This window comes from Daphnia pulicaria, chromosome 5, assembly GCF_021234035.1.
Source record: "Daphnia pulicaria isolate SC F1-1A chromosome 5, SC_F0-13Bv2, whole genome shotgun sequence".
Lineage (NCBI taxonomy): Eukaryota > Metazoa > Arthropoda > Branchiopoda > Diplostraca > Daphniidae > Daphnia > Daphnia pulicaria.
Genome location: NC_060917.1, coordinates 4,083,939 through 4,101,653, shown reverse-complemented (window position 1 = coordinate 4,101,653; position 17,715 = coordinate 4,083,939). Strand labels below are relative to the sequence as shown.

At 39.9% G+C, this 17,715-nt stretch overlaps 3 protein-coding genes across 4 annotated transcripts; 2 read left to right on the top strand and 1 right to left on the bottom strand.

Annotated features, from left to right (window-relative positions):
• The first annotated feature begins 10 nt into the window (after positions 1–10).
• On the top strand, positions 11–708 carry LOC124341432. The gene is made up of 3 exons (XM_046794533.1): positions 11–201; positions 311–422; positions 504–708. The coding sequence occupies exons 1-3, from the start codon at positions 137–139 to the stop codon at positions 654–656; spliced, it is 330 nt and encodes a 109-aa protein (XP_046650489.1). The 5' UTR covers positions 11–136; the 3' UTR covers positions 657–708.
• On the bottom strand, positions 658–3,917 carry LOC124340981 (apoptosis-inducing factor 3-like). Of its 2 annotated transcripts, XM_046793842.1 has the most exons (13): positions 3,657–3,916; positions 3,438–3,575; positions 3,244–3,367; positions 3,073–3,182; positions 2,917–2,979; positions 2,663–2,839; positions 2,397–2,563; positions 2,188–2,312; positions 1,943–2,045; positions 1,723–1,843; positions 1,356–1,600; positions 1,155–1,296; positions 658–1,095 (listed from the first exon to the last, which is right to left on the bottom strand). In XM_046793842.1, exons 2-13 carry the CDS (start codon positions 3,565–3,567, stop codon positions 779–781), a joined length of 1,824 nt encoding a protein of 607 aa, XP_046649798.1. In that variant the 5' UTR covers positions 3,568–3,575; positions 3,657–3,916; the 3' UTR covers positions 658–778. The 2 variants fall into 2 exon arrangements, with proteins under 2 accessions (XP_046649798.1, XP_046649799.1); XM_046793843.1 differs by having other exon boundaries at positions 3,244–3,364; positions 3,438–3,917.
• Positions 3,918–5,816: 1,899 nt separating this feature from the next.
• On the top strand, positions 5,817–17,059 carry LOC124340941 (MAM domain-containing glycosylphosphatidylinositol anchor protein 2-like). The gene is made up of 11 exons (XM_046793779.1): positions 5,817–6,195; positions 7,598–7,708; positions 7,804–7,909; positions 7,971–8,065; positions 9,210–9,343; positions 9,455–9,565; positions 9,647–9,701; positions 9,783–9,880; positions 10,563–10,785; positions 14,964–15,812; positions 15,911–17,059. Exons 1-11 carry the CDS (start codon positions 6,141–6,143, stop codon positions 16,087–16,089), a joined length of 2,016 nt encoding a protein of 671 aa, XP_046649735.1. The 5' UTR covers positions 5,817–6,140; the 3' UTR covers positions 16,090–17,059.
• The last annotated feature ends 656 nt before the right edge of the window (positions 17,060–17,715 follow it).

The following is a 17,715-nucleotide window of genomic DNA, read 5'->3' as shown; positions in this document are numbered from 1 at the left end:
GGTGTCAGATGAAACTACACGAGCGAAAGCAGTCGACGCTAAGTAAACAATCGAATCTAGGCTTTCAGTTTTTTAGTGATTTCAAGCCTTATTTTAAAAGTTATTATTACTTAAAACATTTGCAATACCAATTAGAATGCGACTTTCAAGCATTTTATGTGGTTTCAGGAAAAAAATGCCGCCTGGGAATATTTGGGGAGGGTAATAAAATATATAATTACGCCTGACCACAGACATGTTTAAATTGTGTTAATGTCCCTTACCGTTTGCACTCAGAAAATTATATATTTAACTATATTATTTTTATTAGAAAACATCGAATGGTTTATAAACATAATGAAGAAAATGGAGAACGACTAAGAAAAAGATTCGCCATTGAGGAACAAACCATGTTTTTTTTGAGACATTCATTCCTAACTCAGGTAGAAATCTATATATTTGTTTACCAAAAAATGTGTTGATCTAGATAGCTTCATTCTAATTTTTAAAAATTTTCCTTTTAGGAAGAAGAAAGTGGCTTTTCTAAATCTTTGGGAAAACACGAAAAATGGCTGGCTGATAAGATTTACTTAAAACAAAGTAGGCCATACAAACCTCATGTAACCCTTGAAGAACGCCTTGAAGGTCCTTTGATGGCTTCCAATAAGTGGGATTGAATAACAGTTAATGTTCTTTTGTATTTAGTGAATTAAAACAGTAAAAATCAGATTTGTGTTCCTTTGTGTTGGTGAATGAAACAGCAAAAACAAATTAAATTTGTCCATCCAACCAATTTGATTTATAAATCTTGAAGTTTGGTGGTCCAGCCTTTAGGATCTTCAGAAATATCCTGCTTAAGCAGTGTCTTCCCTTCTCTTAACAAAGCAGCAAACTGAATTGCTAGGGGATCATAGTTGAGAGTGACAATAGCAAGAACATTTTCTTGGTCACAGAGGAATGCAACGAATTTAAGGTCCTCTAGATCGCCATGGATTACAACATCATCAAACTGTGGTGCGTAGCCACAGTAACGTACGCTTTTCCCAAACATAGAAGACCAAAAAAATGGAACAGTTGTTTTGTGGATTGGTTCCGATCGTCCCAAAATAGTAAGAGCTGCGGAGAAAATCGTGAGAAACAAACCTTCAATAATAATTTCAATCCGTCATTATTACCTGCAGTACGGCCGTGATGAAGCGCCATTTGCCAGTGCCCGATATTTACAAGTTTTCTGGTTTCATTCTCTTCTTTGACATGCAAAGGAAACGAAGCAATGTCTCCGACAGCGTAAACATCCCTACAGTTGGTTCTCATATGCTAAGACAAATAAATTAAGCTATAACCTACATACTCTAAAACTAGTAGGGAAAATTTACCTCGTCCACTGGTACGAAACCTCTACTATCGAGGACAATTTCAGAGTCTCGCAAGAATTCGGTGCTGGGTAAAACTCCTAGTCCAGCAACTAGAATGTCCGCTTTTAAAGTGCGGCCGCATGTCAAGATCACTTCCGTTAACTTGCCCTCCTCGTCTCCGAGCAGTTCACCCACTTCGGAATCCATAATAAATTTAACGCCCTTCTCCTCATGCAATTGTTGTAGTCTCCTGCCAATTAGAGATCCTATAAAATAACAGAATTATTTCAACGCGCGTTTCTCAAATGCCTTAACGAATTTTTTAAACTTTATTTGAAAAATTGAAAAAACAAATAAAAGCTCTTGCAATGTCTTATCTGTCAATTACCAAAAACGTGGGCAAATGGAGTGGAACTCCGTCCAACTACCGTGACGGAAGCGGCCTTGTCAACTAGATATGCGGCTACCTCCATTCCGATAAAAGAAGTTCCGACAATCACGACGGAAATCTGTTGTTTAATCATTGGTTTAAATTTTGTAGCTTAATTATTTTTGTCTACTCCCAAGTATCCTTTAGATAAAATTTAAAAATTTTCTTCCTGGGTTACCTCTTTATTGTTGGCAATTGTATGTATACGGTTTGCATCGTTGGGTGTCCGAAGTAGAAATACATTCGCTAGATGGGTTCCTGGACAGGGGACTGGTCTTGGCCTGTTGTTTAATATTTAAAATGAAAAGAAATACAAAAATATAAATAAATAAATAAAACGATAAAAGAAAATTATAAAAGTGGATATCTAAAAGCAGTAGGCAAAACAGTAAATAGTAATATACACAATCTGCAATACATTACCTCCCTCCCGTTGCAACTACCAACGAAGAATAATTTAAGATAACACCATTGCTGAGAAGCACAGATTTAGCTTCCACATCAACACCTTCAACGCTGTTCTCGAACATAAATTTGATGTCGCCTTTCTAAAATTGTGAAATTTAAAAAGCTTATTAATTATTAGCTATTAAGCATGCATTCTGATGACTGTAGACTGCAAAAAATATTACCGAATAATACTCATTTGATCTCAAAGACAGAAGTTTTGCTTCTAAATTCATAGCCTTGCTCAATTTTGTGCGGTCGTAAGGGAGATGTTCATCCTTGGTCACGATAATTACTCTTCCTGTGAATCCTTCTTGTCTCAGGGTCTCAGCACAACTATGACCAGCAGCACCTTTTTGTTTCAATTTTCATTCAGATCAGTTGGGCTTGTATAAATTATTAATGGGATGTACACATTTTAAAAATCAAACTTGCTCAGCAATATTAGTACCTGATCCAATAATTACAACAACTTCATTGCTGTCTTTAGAGGTCTTGCAGAGTGGCTTATGAGTTGATTCATTGCTAGTTTTGTTATTGATTTTGACTTTAACTTCATTAGTATTTGGATCAACATTAACAGTGTACACAGGAATAGGATCTAAGGCTGGGAATTCTTCAATGTCACCTAGTTAAACCAGAGCATATGTATAAGAAGAAAAATTCAAATTTTAGATTTTAGATGATGACATATTATTATTATACCTGTTTTAGAATTAAAACAAGCACCATGCCAAGGACAATAAACTTTTCCTTTGCAAAAAATGCCTGTAATTAAAGTTTTTTGTTATTTTCAACATTACAGTATTGCTTAGAATTTCCTAATAAAGTTAATAAATTTTTAAATGCTTCATTTATAACCTGAACTTAATGGGGCACCAAAGTGAGTGCATTTAGCACCCATCGCATACACTTTTCCATTTTCTTTCACAACTAATATTTGCTTTTCTCCAGCTTCAAACACTTTCATTCTAGAATATAAAAGAATTCAATTGAGGAGGATTTAATTCATAACCACTTGCTTTTTTTTACTCATTTTCTTTTAAATCTTCAGTCAAGCATAATTTGAATTCTTCAACTGAAATTTGCTTATCAATTTCTCCATCTGCCAAAGTTGGAATGGAATTATCTTGAGGGGAATCTTTCTTTGTATCTACTTTAATAAAGAATATAAGGCATATATTATTTCGAGAGTTTGCCTGTCAAATAACTAAAGAAAGTATTACCTGACATTTTCTCAGCAACAGATGCCTTTGGAGGCAATGAATCAACTGCAGTTGTCCTACTTTCTACTTGTTGATTTTGCTGCTCCTGTTGAGGTTTTACTTTCGACGCTTTTGTACAGTTTATACCCATTTTTCCTGCTACAAACGGAAACCACCGAAAACACGGAAAGATAAGAGAAGACTGAACTGAACAGTTCACCACTAAGATGGATGCTTCACCTTTTATATGTTCCCCTCACTATCATCGATTCGTCCTTTATCATAGCCGATCCATTTTTTTTTAGTCAGACGTCAAATAAGCTAATCAAGGAGTGAGTTGTTGGTAAATAGAGGGGCTCTGTCTCTACTGAAGCCATGAACAGCTACTATTCAAAATTCGTTGGTGTCACGCGCCTTCATTTTCATAAATAATGTTTGACACAGTGACGAACAATGACTTGCCTTGAAAAAAATGAAAACATTATCAATTCATTAACCCAAAAAAGACGGTCGTCCTCTGCGTGGTATCAGCGCCATCTGGAAGACGTTTCCTTGGTTACAGAGAAAAAGAGATGACTCACTGCCCAGCAGTCAGTAGAGTGTAGACGTTTTTCGTTTAACAGTCGAATTCGGTTGCAGTGCCCCTATTGACGAGCTCCTGAAATCTCATTTTGTGTGGCGGTATGGTTCAAACGTCATGTGCGTAGCTACTCCTGAACACATCCGCGACCGTTTAAACTGAGGTAGCTATTTACTTTTTATTAACTATTTAGTAAATTTCTTTCAAAATGATTTACACCATTAGTTTGAACCCTTTTTTAATCAAATTTTTGCCGCTGTGATGTCGTTTTCTTTAGTTTTATTCCTCAACGCGACTAGGTGGCGTTCGTTGAGGACCACCAATTCGCAAAAAACAATGGCCTTCTTTAATTGCGATAGTTTCACCACGATGGAACGATTAAAGAAAATATATAGCATTAGCTTTAGTAGCATTTTATTTAAAAATAAGGCTCGCAGACAGCTCGAAGTAAGGACTTATGAATAAATTCATAATAGCTTATTTTCTGAATGTAAGATGGATAATGCATTAAGTTCACTTGATTTTTTTTGTGCTGCTTTAATTTTACTGAAATTTCTTTAACCCTATATACCAACATCATACGTACGTAGATTGGGACAGACTTTGAAGCTTAGCACTGTGTATAATGTGTATATATGTGCCCAAGCGTAATAAACTCTGGTGCATCACGGAGGTCTCAATTCTTTGTGAAACCTTCTCATTCACAGCTCGCACGTAGCTATTGACGGATCTCTTAATCCACCAATCTGTCAAATAAATCCAATTATTCGACGACAGCTTTCTTCAGGATGGACAGACATTTCATATATTTTAGCCCAGCGAATTCACTTTGGAATTTTAAAAAATAATTTTAACTCAAAAATATTATGTTTAAGATGCTGATTTATTCGCACACTAATTTGTTTTTTTGCATACAAATGAACCTTGTTATAATCATCTTAGTTGTTATCGAATATTATACCGGTGTAGGACTTATTAACAGCGGCAGCCAAATAAAACTTGAAGTATTATAAGAGACAACAAAGTTGGACAACATTTAATCCGCACGAGTCTGTACAATAACCTAAGCGAAAGGGCGAAAACCTTGAATGCTGTTTCACTTAATCTATCAGGTTGGCAATACGAGACTACGGTGATTGACAATATAAGATTCAGCTGGCAGTCGGCTATTTTATATGAACCTACAGCGACGGCTATTCATTGCTGCTGATGCTGTTGCTCTGTCTGGTGTCTTTTCCATTTTCCATCCCCATGTAAAAAGGAAACCGACGTTGGCATCAAGAAGATTGCGCATCATGGACGGGATTCTCTAAAGAATAGAAAAGAAGAAGAAGAAGAAGAAGAAAAAAAATGTCTTGTCTGAAACTTGATCGGATGAAAAGCAACAAAGAGAAATAAAACTGCAGACTTTAATACTTTTCATTTCTTTTGTCGTCAAGGCAGCCACAACGCCACAACACACAAGGCAATTCAAGAGTAGTTTTGTAAATAGACGTATATACTGTAAAAAAGCTATATACCCGGGACAGTTTGTCACGTATATATGTATCGAAAAAAGAAAAAAAACAAAAAAAGAAATAAGACACACATGACAAGCTTTTGTCCCTCATGTTGAGTATACATCATCATAATTGGTATAGCCGGTCTCTCACTTTCTCTCTATATAGTCTTTCTCTCGCTCTCTCTCTCTCTCTCTTTTCCCTCCCATTTCCCTTTCCAAAACCACCTCCCTTGATCCGCATGTGGGTATAAGGGGGGGAGGAGCAGGAGAAAAATAGAAGACCGGTTGCCACCGTCACTGATTCATTGTAACTGTGACGAGAGTCCGGAGCGGTAGGATATTTAGTCTATCTCTTCCAGCGCAGAACTCGCCAGTGCTCATCATTTGCTCCGAGTTGTACAGCAGCACATATTTCGTTTTGTAGGACTATACAGAAAAGAAGTGTTAACGCAATCATCCGTCTGTGCTCTTCAATTTAATATCGCTCGCTAAAATTCGTTTTTACAGCTGTTGTAATCGCCATTGACACGCGATTTCGACATTTTTTTGTATATGGTGAAATTCCAGTGCCAACCGTTATTTGAGAAATTGTCGCTAAAACCGTCCAGTGTTTTGGAATTACAATTGGCCGTTGGTGTGTGATATGGCTTCCATCGAGACCAGTTTCTTCGTCGCTTGTGCCGTTCTACTATTATTCGGTAACAATGACAATCAATTCTAATCTCATAGTAGATTTTTTTTTCTCCTGTGATATCATGGCAAGAACGACCCCTATATCAGTGTTGGTCAGCAACTGTTCATTACTAATTGATGTAGAGAGCTGTCAAAGTTGCGGTTTGGATTCATTGAAAGGGAACCTCTTTAATTTAAGGCGATTCATCCGTTCGAGAGATTTGGTGATAGAGTTCGAATTGGCCTTCATTTGTTCTTGCCGTCCCTGTCAGCAGCTAAGGCTGCATCCATATTATAGGCACGGTCCGGCAGCAGCAGCCGAGAACTAAGCGGCGCGCGCGGCGCCTTCAATTAAGAGGATCGAGATATATAGAGACTAGTGAGAGAGAGACTGAGCCAGAAGGGTCGTGCATTAGCCCAAGTTGGACGATCTTTCTTAACTCTATTCCCTCTCTTTGGTCTAGAGCGTTTCTCTTGTGTGTTGAATCCAGCAGCATGACCAATTGACAGGTCTTGTTCACAATAGGGAGAATAACAGCGAGCCAGAAAAATAAGCCCACAGAAGCGCATCTGCAGAAAGAAGGGGGTCCCACTCATGAGTCGAGGATGAGGCGCGTTTCCGCTCTTGAAAGCTCCTGCTTAGTATATGTACCATATAGACACCGTAAATGGTACATTATATACTATATCTATTGTAATCTTTGTTTCACTTGTGTTATTGTTATTTTCTTTGGCGCTGAAGTATTTATCGAGTAAACGAATTATAGTGGTCGTTTTCTCGTGTGTCCACTGCGATGTAGAGGTTTGAATCATTGAACCAAAACCGAGTGACAATTTTACACGCATAGATTCTTGATGGGTGGACTTGATTTGTCGCACTTGGGCGAGCAATAGGACCGAAGACTTGAAACTTGACCGAGTGGGAAGTTCAGTGTGAATCGTCGTCACATACTTGATAGATTGCGCGTCGTGCTGTAACCCGCGTAGCATATCACACAAGTCTTTATGAAATTCCCATTGTGTGTGAAAGGTGTGCTATATGAGTCAATCTAGACGATGTAGAGATGCGGTGTGAGATATATAAGCCGAACCGCAGCAATAGCCCATACCTGAAAAGTTGACGACGCCCATCAATGTTGAATAGGTTTTTTTTTTTTTGGGACTGACACAGCTGTTAAAGCTGCTTGCATGCCATATCCGCATGTGTGTGTGTGTGCGGGCGTTTGGAGGATTCAGTCTCCCGCTGACCGTGAAACGCAATTGTACCGACATGAATGATGGCGAATTTCATCCTTTTTAATTGCGTTTTTGTTGATCATTCTATTATGAGATAAAACTAACGACCAATTGTACATATAAATACCAAAACAACAGTTCAGCCACTATTATTCTGGTATAATTTTTTTAACGATTCTTTGAAATTGACAGCGTGTACGGGGCCCGTGTTGGCATCGGAAAACGACGTCGACGACACCAACAGACGAGTAGTCCTAGTGGGAACGAATTTAAAACTGCCGTGTTCTCCGACAGGCGCAGAAGGTCGGTTTCCATTATTTCCTTAAACATCTTTTTTATAATGAAATTTCTCCCTTTCGCCAGATTTGTTTACTAAGATTATTTTTGTTTAATTGCAGATATATTGGAGTATTTCACCTGGAGTAAAAATGGTGTACTGCTGCCTGACCACTCGTCGACCGCCCTTCAGTCTCGTTTTATTATCCAGAGTGATTTTTCTCTCCTGTAAGAATCTATCGCATCTTATACAGTTAAGTGTTTAAACCACATAAATCATTACTTTCAGAATTGTACGAATTTCTGAGGATGACGAAGGAAACTATTCGTGCAGCATTCAGTCGCATCCTCCGCGGACCACCAGTTACAACGTCCAAGTCGAAGGTCTGTTATACAACTTGAACTTATATTGGCTAATGCCAACCATCTTTACGTCAGAATCTGCAGTCTACTACACTTAGATCAGGCTAAACGAGGCCTGGCAAAAATGTCTAGACCAAAAGTATAGTGGTAGCTAATAAATAACATAAGCGACTGTAGAAACGATTGAAATCATGGCGAGCAGGATGGGGCTTTTGGGTATTACTTTTCTTTTTCATTTCGAATTCATTATTTCCCAACGACCCTGAGCGGTTCGGCACCAACAGAAAAAGAAAAGAGGAAGGGCGGGGTCGTGCGCGTCCGTGAGTTTGTGTCGCCAGACTGGCTAATGCTAACGGATATGACGCTCAGTGGAATTATCCTCTACCATTTTTCAAGTTGAATGACCTTTTTTTTTTGTATTATGTATAGACGTATACATAGGCAGCAGCAGCGCACTGCATACTTTACCTTTCCCCCCGCTGATTCTCTCATGGTGTAACCTATAGGTTATGGCCGAGAATGGGTAAACAAAAAAAAAAGCCTACCCCGCCTTCTCGGCGCACCCCGTCATTCGACCTTTATCTCGTTATCTTTAATCCTATACCATTCTGACAACACTGTCTGAAACCTCTTTATTTTCTTTTTTAAAAGAAGAAACGAATACTTTGAAAAATACGATATTGTCATCTCCTATCGCTGCGTTCACAGAGGAAAACTAAAAGAGTCAAACCGTGAATAAAAAATTGTAGATAGATTTTTAAAATAATTTCAGTGCTATGTAATTAAAAATTGTAAATGACCAGGAATTAACAACCAGCATTTTGACTGAATCAAATGTGATGTTTCCTGTTTGGCCCGTTTCGAAATGCAACCTTGTTTTTTTTTCTAACGTCATGTAATAAATAGTATCCGCCCCCAACAACCACTTCGTACACCTGGGATTCGAATCAAAAATACCCATAGACCGTGCGGAGTAGTAGCACTTAGAGACGTCTCGCGTGCCGCTTTTGTGCCACATATAATATGGTTCTATATATACTATCCTACATCACCCATAGGGATTGTAATTATATACCTAGTGATTGTGACTTGTTTGTCTCTTGTTGTTGTTGTTGTTTGGGTGCTGGTGGGGGGGTTTGCTGACCGGGGGCTCGGCGGACCGCAGTTCCTGCCGCCATCGATGAGCTACTCCATCACGGCGCCGACTCGCCTCACCACCAGCTGCGTGAAGGAGGAGATTTGGATCTCGTTTGCATGGCCACTGGTCGTCCCATGCCGACCGTCACATGGAAGTATCAAGTAAAGTCTTTAATTTTTTACACACACCATTCATCGACGTGTATACGATTCTAATTGCTAATTTGAAAACGCAATTTCCCTCGCACTTGTGCAATTTCGCACGAAAAACAGGGAAGAGTACTCAGCGCCGAAGAGTCGATTGTCGATGTTAATCAAAAAGTATCCAGCGTCCATCGGATCGTCGGGGCCCGCAAAGTGGACGCCGGAGCTTACATCTGCGAGGTTATTATATAATTCCAGCTAATAGCTTTTGTATAGTTCACTTTTGATTTATTATGCGAATTTTATTTTGCCATGTGTCAGGCGGATAACGGTGTCGACCTACCGGCGGTGGCTACTTTCGTCGTCGAGATTTCTCGTAACTTTTTTAAAATTTTCATTTGATGAATAATTTTTAAATTGATAAATTATCTATTTTTTTTTTGTTTATTAAAACAAGACGCTCCGGAAATTGTCGTGGAACATAGTTGGGTGCACACCGGATTGGGTTCACTCACCGAACTGGCCTGCACCGTCTACGCGCATCCAGCGGCTCAGGTATAAGCTATTAGATTTGGAAACTTTTCTCATCCAATTACCTGTTATTTAAAAGTTACCCCTCTAACGTTTTCAAGGAGAAGAAAAAACGCCATGCCTATATATACTGGGCAGCTCCTACATTTAAAAATATTTTGTTCCCCGCTTAAAATTTTGTTTTGCTTTTGTAAGGGGGTGTGTCGTATAGAGATAGGATTCATAGCTTAGCAGGATATATAAAACAGTGAGTCCCCCCCCCCCCCCTACATATGCTCGTATACAGGCTAATGGATAATACCATTTAGAATCCCTACGATTCGACAGTCAATGGTTTCGGGTCATATTTTGATGTAGAAAGTTCACACCATATACTGTTGGTTTCCTTCTATACAGCTGGTAGTTAGTCGGCTTCACAGTGGTCTGCCTCCGAAACCAAAGCTATAGCCCATTCTTGACTCGTTCCTCGCGTAATACTAGAGTATAGACTCAAATCTACTATTATTCGCCGTGTTGTAATTTTACTAAAACAAAAACTATACGGTAGTAACTTGTGGCGTAACATTCTGTTATGAACAAGTCATGAAATGGATGGGGCTTCACCGACAGGTCTGCAATAGGATCTGGATTTCATAATCTAACATTATAATCTGTTTTACAAAAAAATAGATGGTACTAAATTTTGGCGTCTTGTTTTTTTATACAGGTAACGTGGTTCCGGTCAGTTGAAAGCGTCGGGAACAATGAAGGTAGTACTGGAAGAAAGCACCTACAAGTCATTCCATCGAACCGGGTTGGCACCTTGGTGATGTCTAACGGCCTGAAGCACGTGCTGCGTTTCAAGAGCGTTCAAGACTCGGATTTGGGCATCTACACCTGCAAGGCGGAGAATCCTCACGGACAAGCGGAAGCCGCCATCGAAATGTCCGGTAATATAAAAACAAAACCAAAATCTTTTCTTGGCTACCTCTTTCGACACACGTAATTATATACTGGCGTATTATTCGAGTTTATTGCGCTAAGCTGATATCTTTTGTACTTGGCATCGTACCCATCATTTGAAAAGGGGAGTAGCTTGTAGCCGTTCATCAAAACTACTCAAAGGAGCTGACAGTGCGCTAGTCACTATATTATTAAGCCCTCGGCGATCGATTCTTTTTTAGACTTATTATTGCGACGCGACATTTAACAACTCGTCTCTATAGTTGCATGGCAACCATAAACACAGTGCGCTTCGTGCAGATGGCAAAGATACGAACGATTTTCTATTAAAAACATTTTTTTTTAGATTCTTAATTAGCATATAAATCATTGGAATCGTAAACCCTATACGGTGGCGAGACATCACGAGACCTTGTCATTCGTCGTTGTGTTTCTTCGACTACCGGGGGCATTTTTGTTTTATATGTACGTCTGGTTATGACTTGTCAACATGCTTCGCATGACTTTATATGAGGCCAATAATAGTTGAAATTCTACTATATTATGCGGGAATAACAAGTCTTGATAAGGTCAAAACTTACGACCGTATATAGTGAGATCGAATGTTTGGAGAAGCGTTTTTATGTGCAAGTTGCGTCGGTCGTATCAGAATCCATCACTACAGTAGTAGTAGTAACCAGTTGATTTGCGCGTGAGTGACTAACAGGATTATGAAGAGGAGTGGCGTTTGTCGTCAATACCTTGTTGGGGTGTAGATTAAGTTTCACGCGTCCCCAACTTATATTCGTATGTACACGCCCCTAAAGTTTTTCAACTATTTTGACCTGCGGAATCTTGCGATGATTGCATTAGTTTCTACATTAGAAATTCTTTGGAGGATAGTGATGAACTGTATACGGCAGAAGCTTATAAACAAGTCCCTACAATCTTTCCATATAATATGAAGAGAATTGTTGGCAAAATGAACTTGACAAATTCCTCGTGAAACGTAGAGACATCAAAGGAAGTAAAGCCATTTTGTAGCTGATATTTAAGTACTACCGGGACATATAGCGTGCGCTATTACGAATGCGACTTTTCCTACCAGCACTTTTTCGGCTGCATGATAGGTATATAGGCCTGGACGTCGAATAAGACGGTTTTCTCTGCTGTGTGTGAAATCATGCGAGTTCTTTTTACGTCGCAGCGCAGAAATGACAAGCAAGGCTCTCTTTGATGAGGTTACTGTTTAGCGACGAGCAGCGAACGGGGTCTAAATTTTGTTATAAGGGATTTCCTTTTTCAAAGCATTCGGAATCAAAACTCTTTTTTAAGAAATGTATCCTTTAGACCTAAAAGGTCTCCCTATAGAGTCCTTGACCAACTTGACGTAACTTGAGGCTTCTTTTCGCTTGTCTCCCAAGAGCTATTTGATATAGAATCGGGTGCCGTGTTGCATTCCAGTTGTTTGTTTGTTTTTTAAAATATATTTTTTTTTTCGTTGCGTTCTATAAGGGAGCGTAAAATGTACGAGAGTTTCTTTCACTGTTTTGTATAAAAGCGGTGTTGATCGTTAGGCTGAGTCGCCAAGTCAACAGCGAGGCCGCCCTATTCAGCGCGCGGGCCCTTTTGAACAAGCGGCTCGGGTCTGTAAGTCTCTCGTGTAACTCATAACCTCTATGCAGATCAGGCCTCCTTTGAAATACAAGCTAGACGATGACATTTTTTAAAAATGAAACTACCCGGTTTTGAATTGTTGTGACACATGACACTCGTGGTTCAAAAAACTACAAAATGCGTAGAATCTCCAAATGGGGTGGATATACATAATCAATCACTCTGAAGTGCTAGAATAGGATAATTGTTCGTGCGTGAATATCGCAGATAACGAATGTATTTTATTTTTTCCCCCGGAATCATGATAATCAGTTTAGACATTTGAGTTTATTCATCCGTCGCATCAGTCGGCTGAACTTCTCGTAGTCCCGCAGGAACCCGGTTTTCGGATTCGTAAGGATAAGCTTTTGGGGTTTCTTGACTTGTTATGAATGGCAGTTCAAGGTGGAAGGGAAATCGTGAAATCAAGCGCATTTATGTAAAAAGGTGATGATGGTTGTTTTCTGGACGGAAAACAAACAAGGAAAACGATCTTAAATCTATATTGGAAAATCTATTCTCGGAAATATAGAAACAGTCTAATATTATGCGTAACATGTATTGTATAATTCTATTTCAAACTTTGAATTTGACCGTGAGAACTTTGATTTAATCTGCCTAGCTTGTCTTCAACTCGATATTTCATGGAGATAGGACCACTTAACACTATTCTCGTAATTTTTACTGTAGGCTGTAAAACCTACATATAGTCCTGTGGAGTAACTAAAAATTGAAGATAGCTGTACTTTTCACAGGCGGTTATCACACCACATTTTCCTACCACCAAAATACCATATGTTTCTGCACTTGTCTGTTCAAGTGGCCGTGTTGTGGATTGTGTTAAGTGCTTTAAAAGGGCTACACATTTTTTAAAAGGGGGAAACTTCAAACTTGAAGGGTGAAAACAATTATTGATAAGGGAATTTTTTTGAAATCTATATCAGCGATGCGATGCAAGAGCTTATAACTTTTTAGACGACGAGAGAAAAAAAAGTTATGTTCCCAAAAAAAGATTTCTGAAAAATTGAACAAAATTCGGATGATAAATATTACCTTTCAGTTTCCATAAGTGCGAACTACGTAGTAACTGAATAATAGAAATGTAAATGGATGGCAAAGCGGTTATATTCTGAACGCGTTTAGTGAGGGGACGTTCAATTTACAAATCGAAAATTGCATTTTCTTCTGCACTCAGCTTTCAAGTTCTTAAACGTACTCTGCAAAAACCGGCAAAAATGTAGCCTTGAACTAGCGCTAAATTGATCTTGTCAAATCCAATTTATTATTTATAGTAATAAAAAAAAACAGCCGCGAATAAGAGGATGTCCTACTAATACGGTTTAAGTGCTCAAACGCACGAAAGCACAAGCCCAGAGCCAAGCCAATAGTGAGTGGGACATTATCGTGCAAATGCTATTTTCTGAATGGCATGCATGAGCTAAGCTTTTCAACAATATCGGATTCCAGATTTCTCTGAATGTGCACGGGGAAAAGACTTTTTGCGCACATCAACTTAGTTCTGCTTTATACCGGAACCTAAACGGACCCGCTGACATATCACGCAAGCGTGCTGAAAATAGAACAGGTGAATGCGGAGGGTCTTATAAACTTAATTCTTGTTAGATGAAACAGGCGCTGTTAATAATAGTTTCACATTTAGACTTCAAACTATTTTCTTGGAAAACTATTTTCCACTTGGAAGACATGACATCTTGTTTTATTTTGAAAGCAATTAGCGACGTAGAAAATGAGTTATTAATAGTGAGATGCCCGCCATGTAAACGCTTAAATCTCTGACCAGAACACGACGTAAAAGAGAATGCGCCTTACACCTTTTAACGACCCAGAAACGATTGCCATTCCAGAGAAAGTGTGAAAAAATTCGGCATTTTAGGATTGGCAACTCTAACCCAACATATATATATATATGTATAGTGTATATGTACGTATATAAATATGCCAGAAGGATTGCACTTTGGCGACAACTTTTGCGGGCGAGATGTACGAGCGTCTGCCGGAACAGTTGCCAGCCACTCTGTCTTTTAACTTTTTATTTGCCAATTATTCTTCAGTTTGCCGTAGTGAATCTCGAAAGACAAAACTGCTGTTAGCATTAATGGCAGGGCTTTCAGTCTCGGCCAGCGGCAATTGATGATTAATAATAGACCCGACGAATACCGCATGACAAAAATGTTTATTTACACTGGCCGGTTGTGGCGAGAGCATCAATTTATTTACCCAACCGCTGTGCTGTGGAACACAGTCTGGAAATAGCCTAACTTCTATATCTGCGCCGCAAACGGAATCGCGGCTAGTTGAGTAACATAATCCCGTTCCGAGTTAAATGCTTCGGCCGTTGTAACTGGGCTGCTATCCCAGAGGTGGCGTTCTAGCCACTCACGAACGAAACTGGCTTGAACGAAGCCAGATGGCGTTTACGTTGGTCAAAAGACGAAACGGGCAGTTTGTTTTATCTTTTACATTTTTTGTGAAATGAATTATTAATTCACGTGTTATTTTTAACCAACAGGTAAAGCAATGGCCGCCGTCCTGTGGATATCGCCTCCTCGCGGAGCAAGTAAATTGATCGACTCTGAACAACAGGAGGACGACGAGATCAAAGCAGGACGTCGCATCGGCTACCGATTGACGTGGGACGCGGTCAGCCTAAGTCCAATCTACGAGTATCGATTGTGGCTAAGACCTCGCGGCCAACCGGAGATTAGCTGGGTCAATCTGATCATTCCGTCCAATTCATCGATCGGCTCCTCTTCTCCCTCGTTACACAGCCACGGTTACGAGCTCTCCGATTTGGCCACCGGAATTGTCTACCAGGTGAGCGTCCAGTCTCGCAACCGCTTCGGCTGGAGCGCCGAGTCCAACACGGTCAACCTCTCCGGCGGAGAAGATCCGGAAGTGACCGACTACGACAATTCGGACATCACGTCGAGCAGTAGCGCCAACATCATTCCAGTTGAGCAATCTAGCGGTACTGCTCCTGAAACTACTTCAACAACTACTACCACGACCACTATAGCCCCTACCACCACCACGACCACTACAACAACAACAACAGCAACAACAACAACAACAACAACTGCTGCTGCTAGCACCACTGTCCCCGTCATCATAACTAGCGATGCGAGTTCGACTTTCGATGAGAATGAATCCACCATTGAGTCTAACGTTGAAGTGACGGAAACGGAAGAAACGACCGAAGATAATCAATCGACTCTGCCCGCCTTAGTCATCGATGCCGTATCGGTCGATCAGCACGGGACTCACGAAGAAGTCGAGACCAGCCCCACCACGGAAATCTCCACTTCGCCCACTCAATTGCCTTCTCAATCACCTACTGACGGTGACTTATGCCCGCCAGGTAACACTACTACTATTACTTGGATTTATACTTTTGATTATGTACGCTGGATTACGCTTCGTTCATTCAATCAATCACGATTTGATATCATTGATAAGGCGATCAAGATTGCGGCGATGATCAGCCGAGCTCCTCCAAGGACCCGGAGAATTTGCCGTCGTCGATTGTGAGTCCGGGAAACAGTGCCAGCAGTTGCTCACGACCGTGGCTAACAACCTCAGCGTCGGTCGTCCTGTGTTGGATGGCTCGCCTCGTCAGTTCTTCATTGGTGGTTTGAAGATATTCCAGAAAATGAACAAGCGCACGATAGATGGCTCTCTCAAGTCTTTCCCCCATTTTCTTTTTTTCTATCATAAGACTTTTCCACCTTCGACTAATCATTTCTCTTTGAAACCTTCTCGATAAACTCTTCTTTTTTTCCTCACTCACACACATTTACGGGGGAGAAAAAAACAAACATTCATTCCGCTCGACGAGAGGTAAGGAAACAATAACCGTCAAGCAGATGCTGTTGTCGACGAGCTCCAGAGCTTAGAGTAGAGAGAGAGAGAGAGAGAAAAAAGACATGAAAAGCCCGCACGTGCCCCTTCTCGCCCCCACTGCCTTTTCGTCCCTTTACCCAGTATACACAAAAACCCCATCACTGGATAACACACTAAAAAATCCACTATTTTTAGACTCTGGATATTTCTTTTTCTTTCTCTTTCTAACAAACAAGAAACGACAGACTCTCCTTCCATATCTCTCCCCCACCAACACCCTAGCTCTCAATCTGCGACGTGTACACACATCACCCGACAACAAACAAAACCGAATGTCCCCCTTTTTTATATTTTTTAACTATCAGAAAATTGTTGTAGCAAAGCGCGCAACCGCGTTGATCGATTCTCTTAGTCTCTCTCTGGAACAAAAACAAAAAAAGGTTAATTGTTTTCTTTTTTTTTTTTTAATTATTATTATTGGATTGGAGGGAAATGATTTGAAATAATCGGCTAAGGAGAAAACCCGAAAGAAAATGAAAGCGTAGCTTTTTTTTTAGAGTGTACAAACGACGCGTGAGCGCGTGAGTTGAACAAACGGGGATAGGTGTTGCTTATTGTATGTGCTGTGGTTTATTTTTTAGAAATTAATAATTTTTTGACAAAATAAGAACCGAATAATAACGTTGAACCAGTCAACCCACGTGTTAGATTCTCTCTCGGCGCGCGCTCGATGTTGTTGGCAAAAGTTGTCAAATTCAACTTCCTTGACACTGGCAAAAATAATTAACAAAATCATTTTCCTTCTTTTCTCTTTTTTTTTTTGAAATGCAGACAAATTTTTTCTCCCCCCTATTTTTTTTTCTTTAAATCCCAAATGAAATTATCTACACAAGATTTTTATGGTTCTTGAAAATACAATGGTTCTATATAATATACGTAACAAAACAAGATGGAAATGTTGGTCGTCGCTTGATTGTTATAGTACTCTAGATGATTAGAAAAGCTCATTTCATCAAACGTCTATTCTTATTACATGTAGGGGTCAAAAATGGAACCGAAGTCGACCGACCGGATGCGTAGGGGGGGACCTCTTGTTCTTTCTTCCGCTTCTTCCTCTTCTGCAGCGCTTCTCCTAGTATAGTTTCCGGAGACGACTAAAAATAAATAACGGACCGGAAGCGCTGTCTATCGGCCCCACACATACGAAATATGTGTCGTATTCTCTACTTGTATTAGATTAGACTAAGAGAAAAAAGAAAAGAAAATGTCCCTTTTGGTTTTAGATGCTTGGATGATGATGCTGTCCGTTGGCTGGAAGGGGCCGAACAGAAAGTAGATGAGGAAACCATATTACAGATATAGCGGCCGTGCCGGAAAAGAAACCGAGAGTGGCCCGCGCTAGGGCTGTACACAGCTCAACC

Bases quoted from the DNA above. Each gene is read 5' to 3' on its own strand.
- LOC124341432 (XM_046794533.1), top strand. From the start codon at position 137: ATGCGACTTTCAAGCATTTTATGTGGTTTCAGGAAAAAAATGCCGCCT. The intron at 202-310 runs GTAATAAAATAT...TATTTTTATTAG, and splicing joins CCTGGGAATATTTGGGGAGG to AAAACATCGAATGGTTTATA. The intron at 423-503 runs GTAGAAATCTAT...TTTTCCTTTTAG, and splicing joins GACATTCATTCCTAACTCAG to GAAGAAGAAAGTGGCTTTTC.
- LOC124340981 (XM_046793842.1), bottom strand. From the start codon at position 3,567: ATGGGTATAAACTGTACAAAAGCGTCGAAAGTAAAACCTCAACAGGAG. The intron at 3,183-3,243 runs GTAAAAAAAAGC...TTTATATTCTAG, and splicing joins GAAGATTTAAAAGAAAATGA to AATGAAAGTGTTTGAAGCTG. The intron at 2,980-3,072 runs GTTATAAATGAA...CTTTAATTACAG, and splicing joins TGGTGCCCCATTAAGTTCAG to GCATTTTTTGCAAAGGAAAA.
- LOC124340941 (XM_046793779.1), top strand. From the start codon at position 6,141: ATGGCTTCCATCGAGACCAGTTTCTTCGTCGCTTGTGCCGTTCTACTA. The intron at 8,066-9,209 runs GTCTGTTATACA...GGCGGACCGCAG, and splicing joins TTACAACGTCCAAGTCGAAG to TTCCTGCCGCCATCGATGAG. The intron at 9,881-10,562 runs GTATAAGCTATT...TTTTTTATACAG, and splicing joins ACGCGCATCCAGCGGCTCAG to GTAACGTGGTTCCGGTCAGT.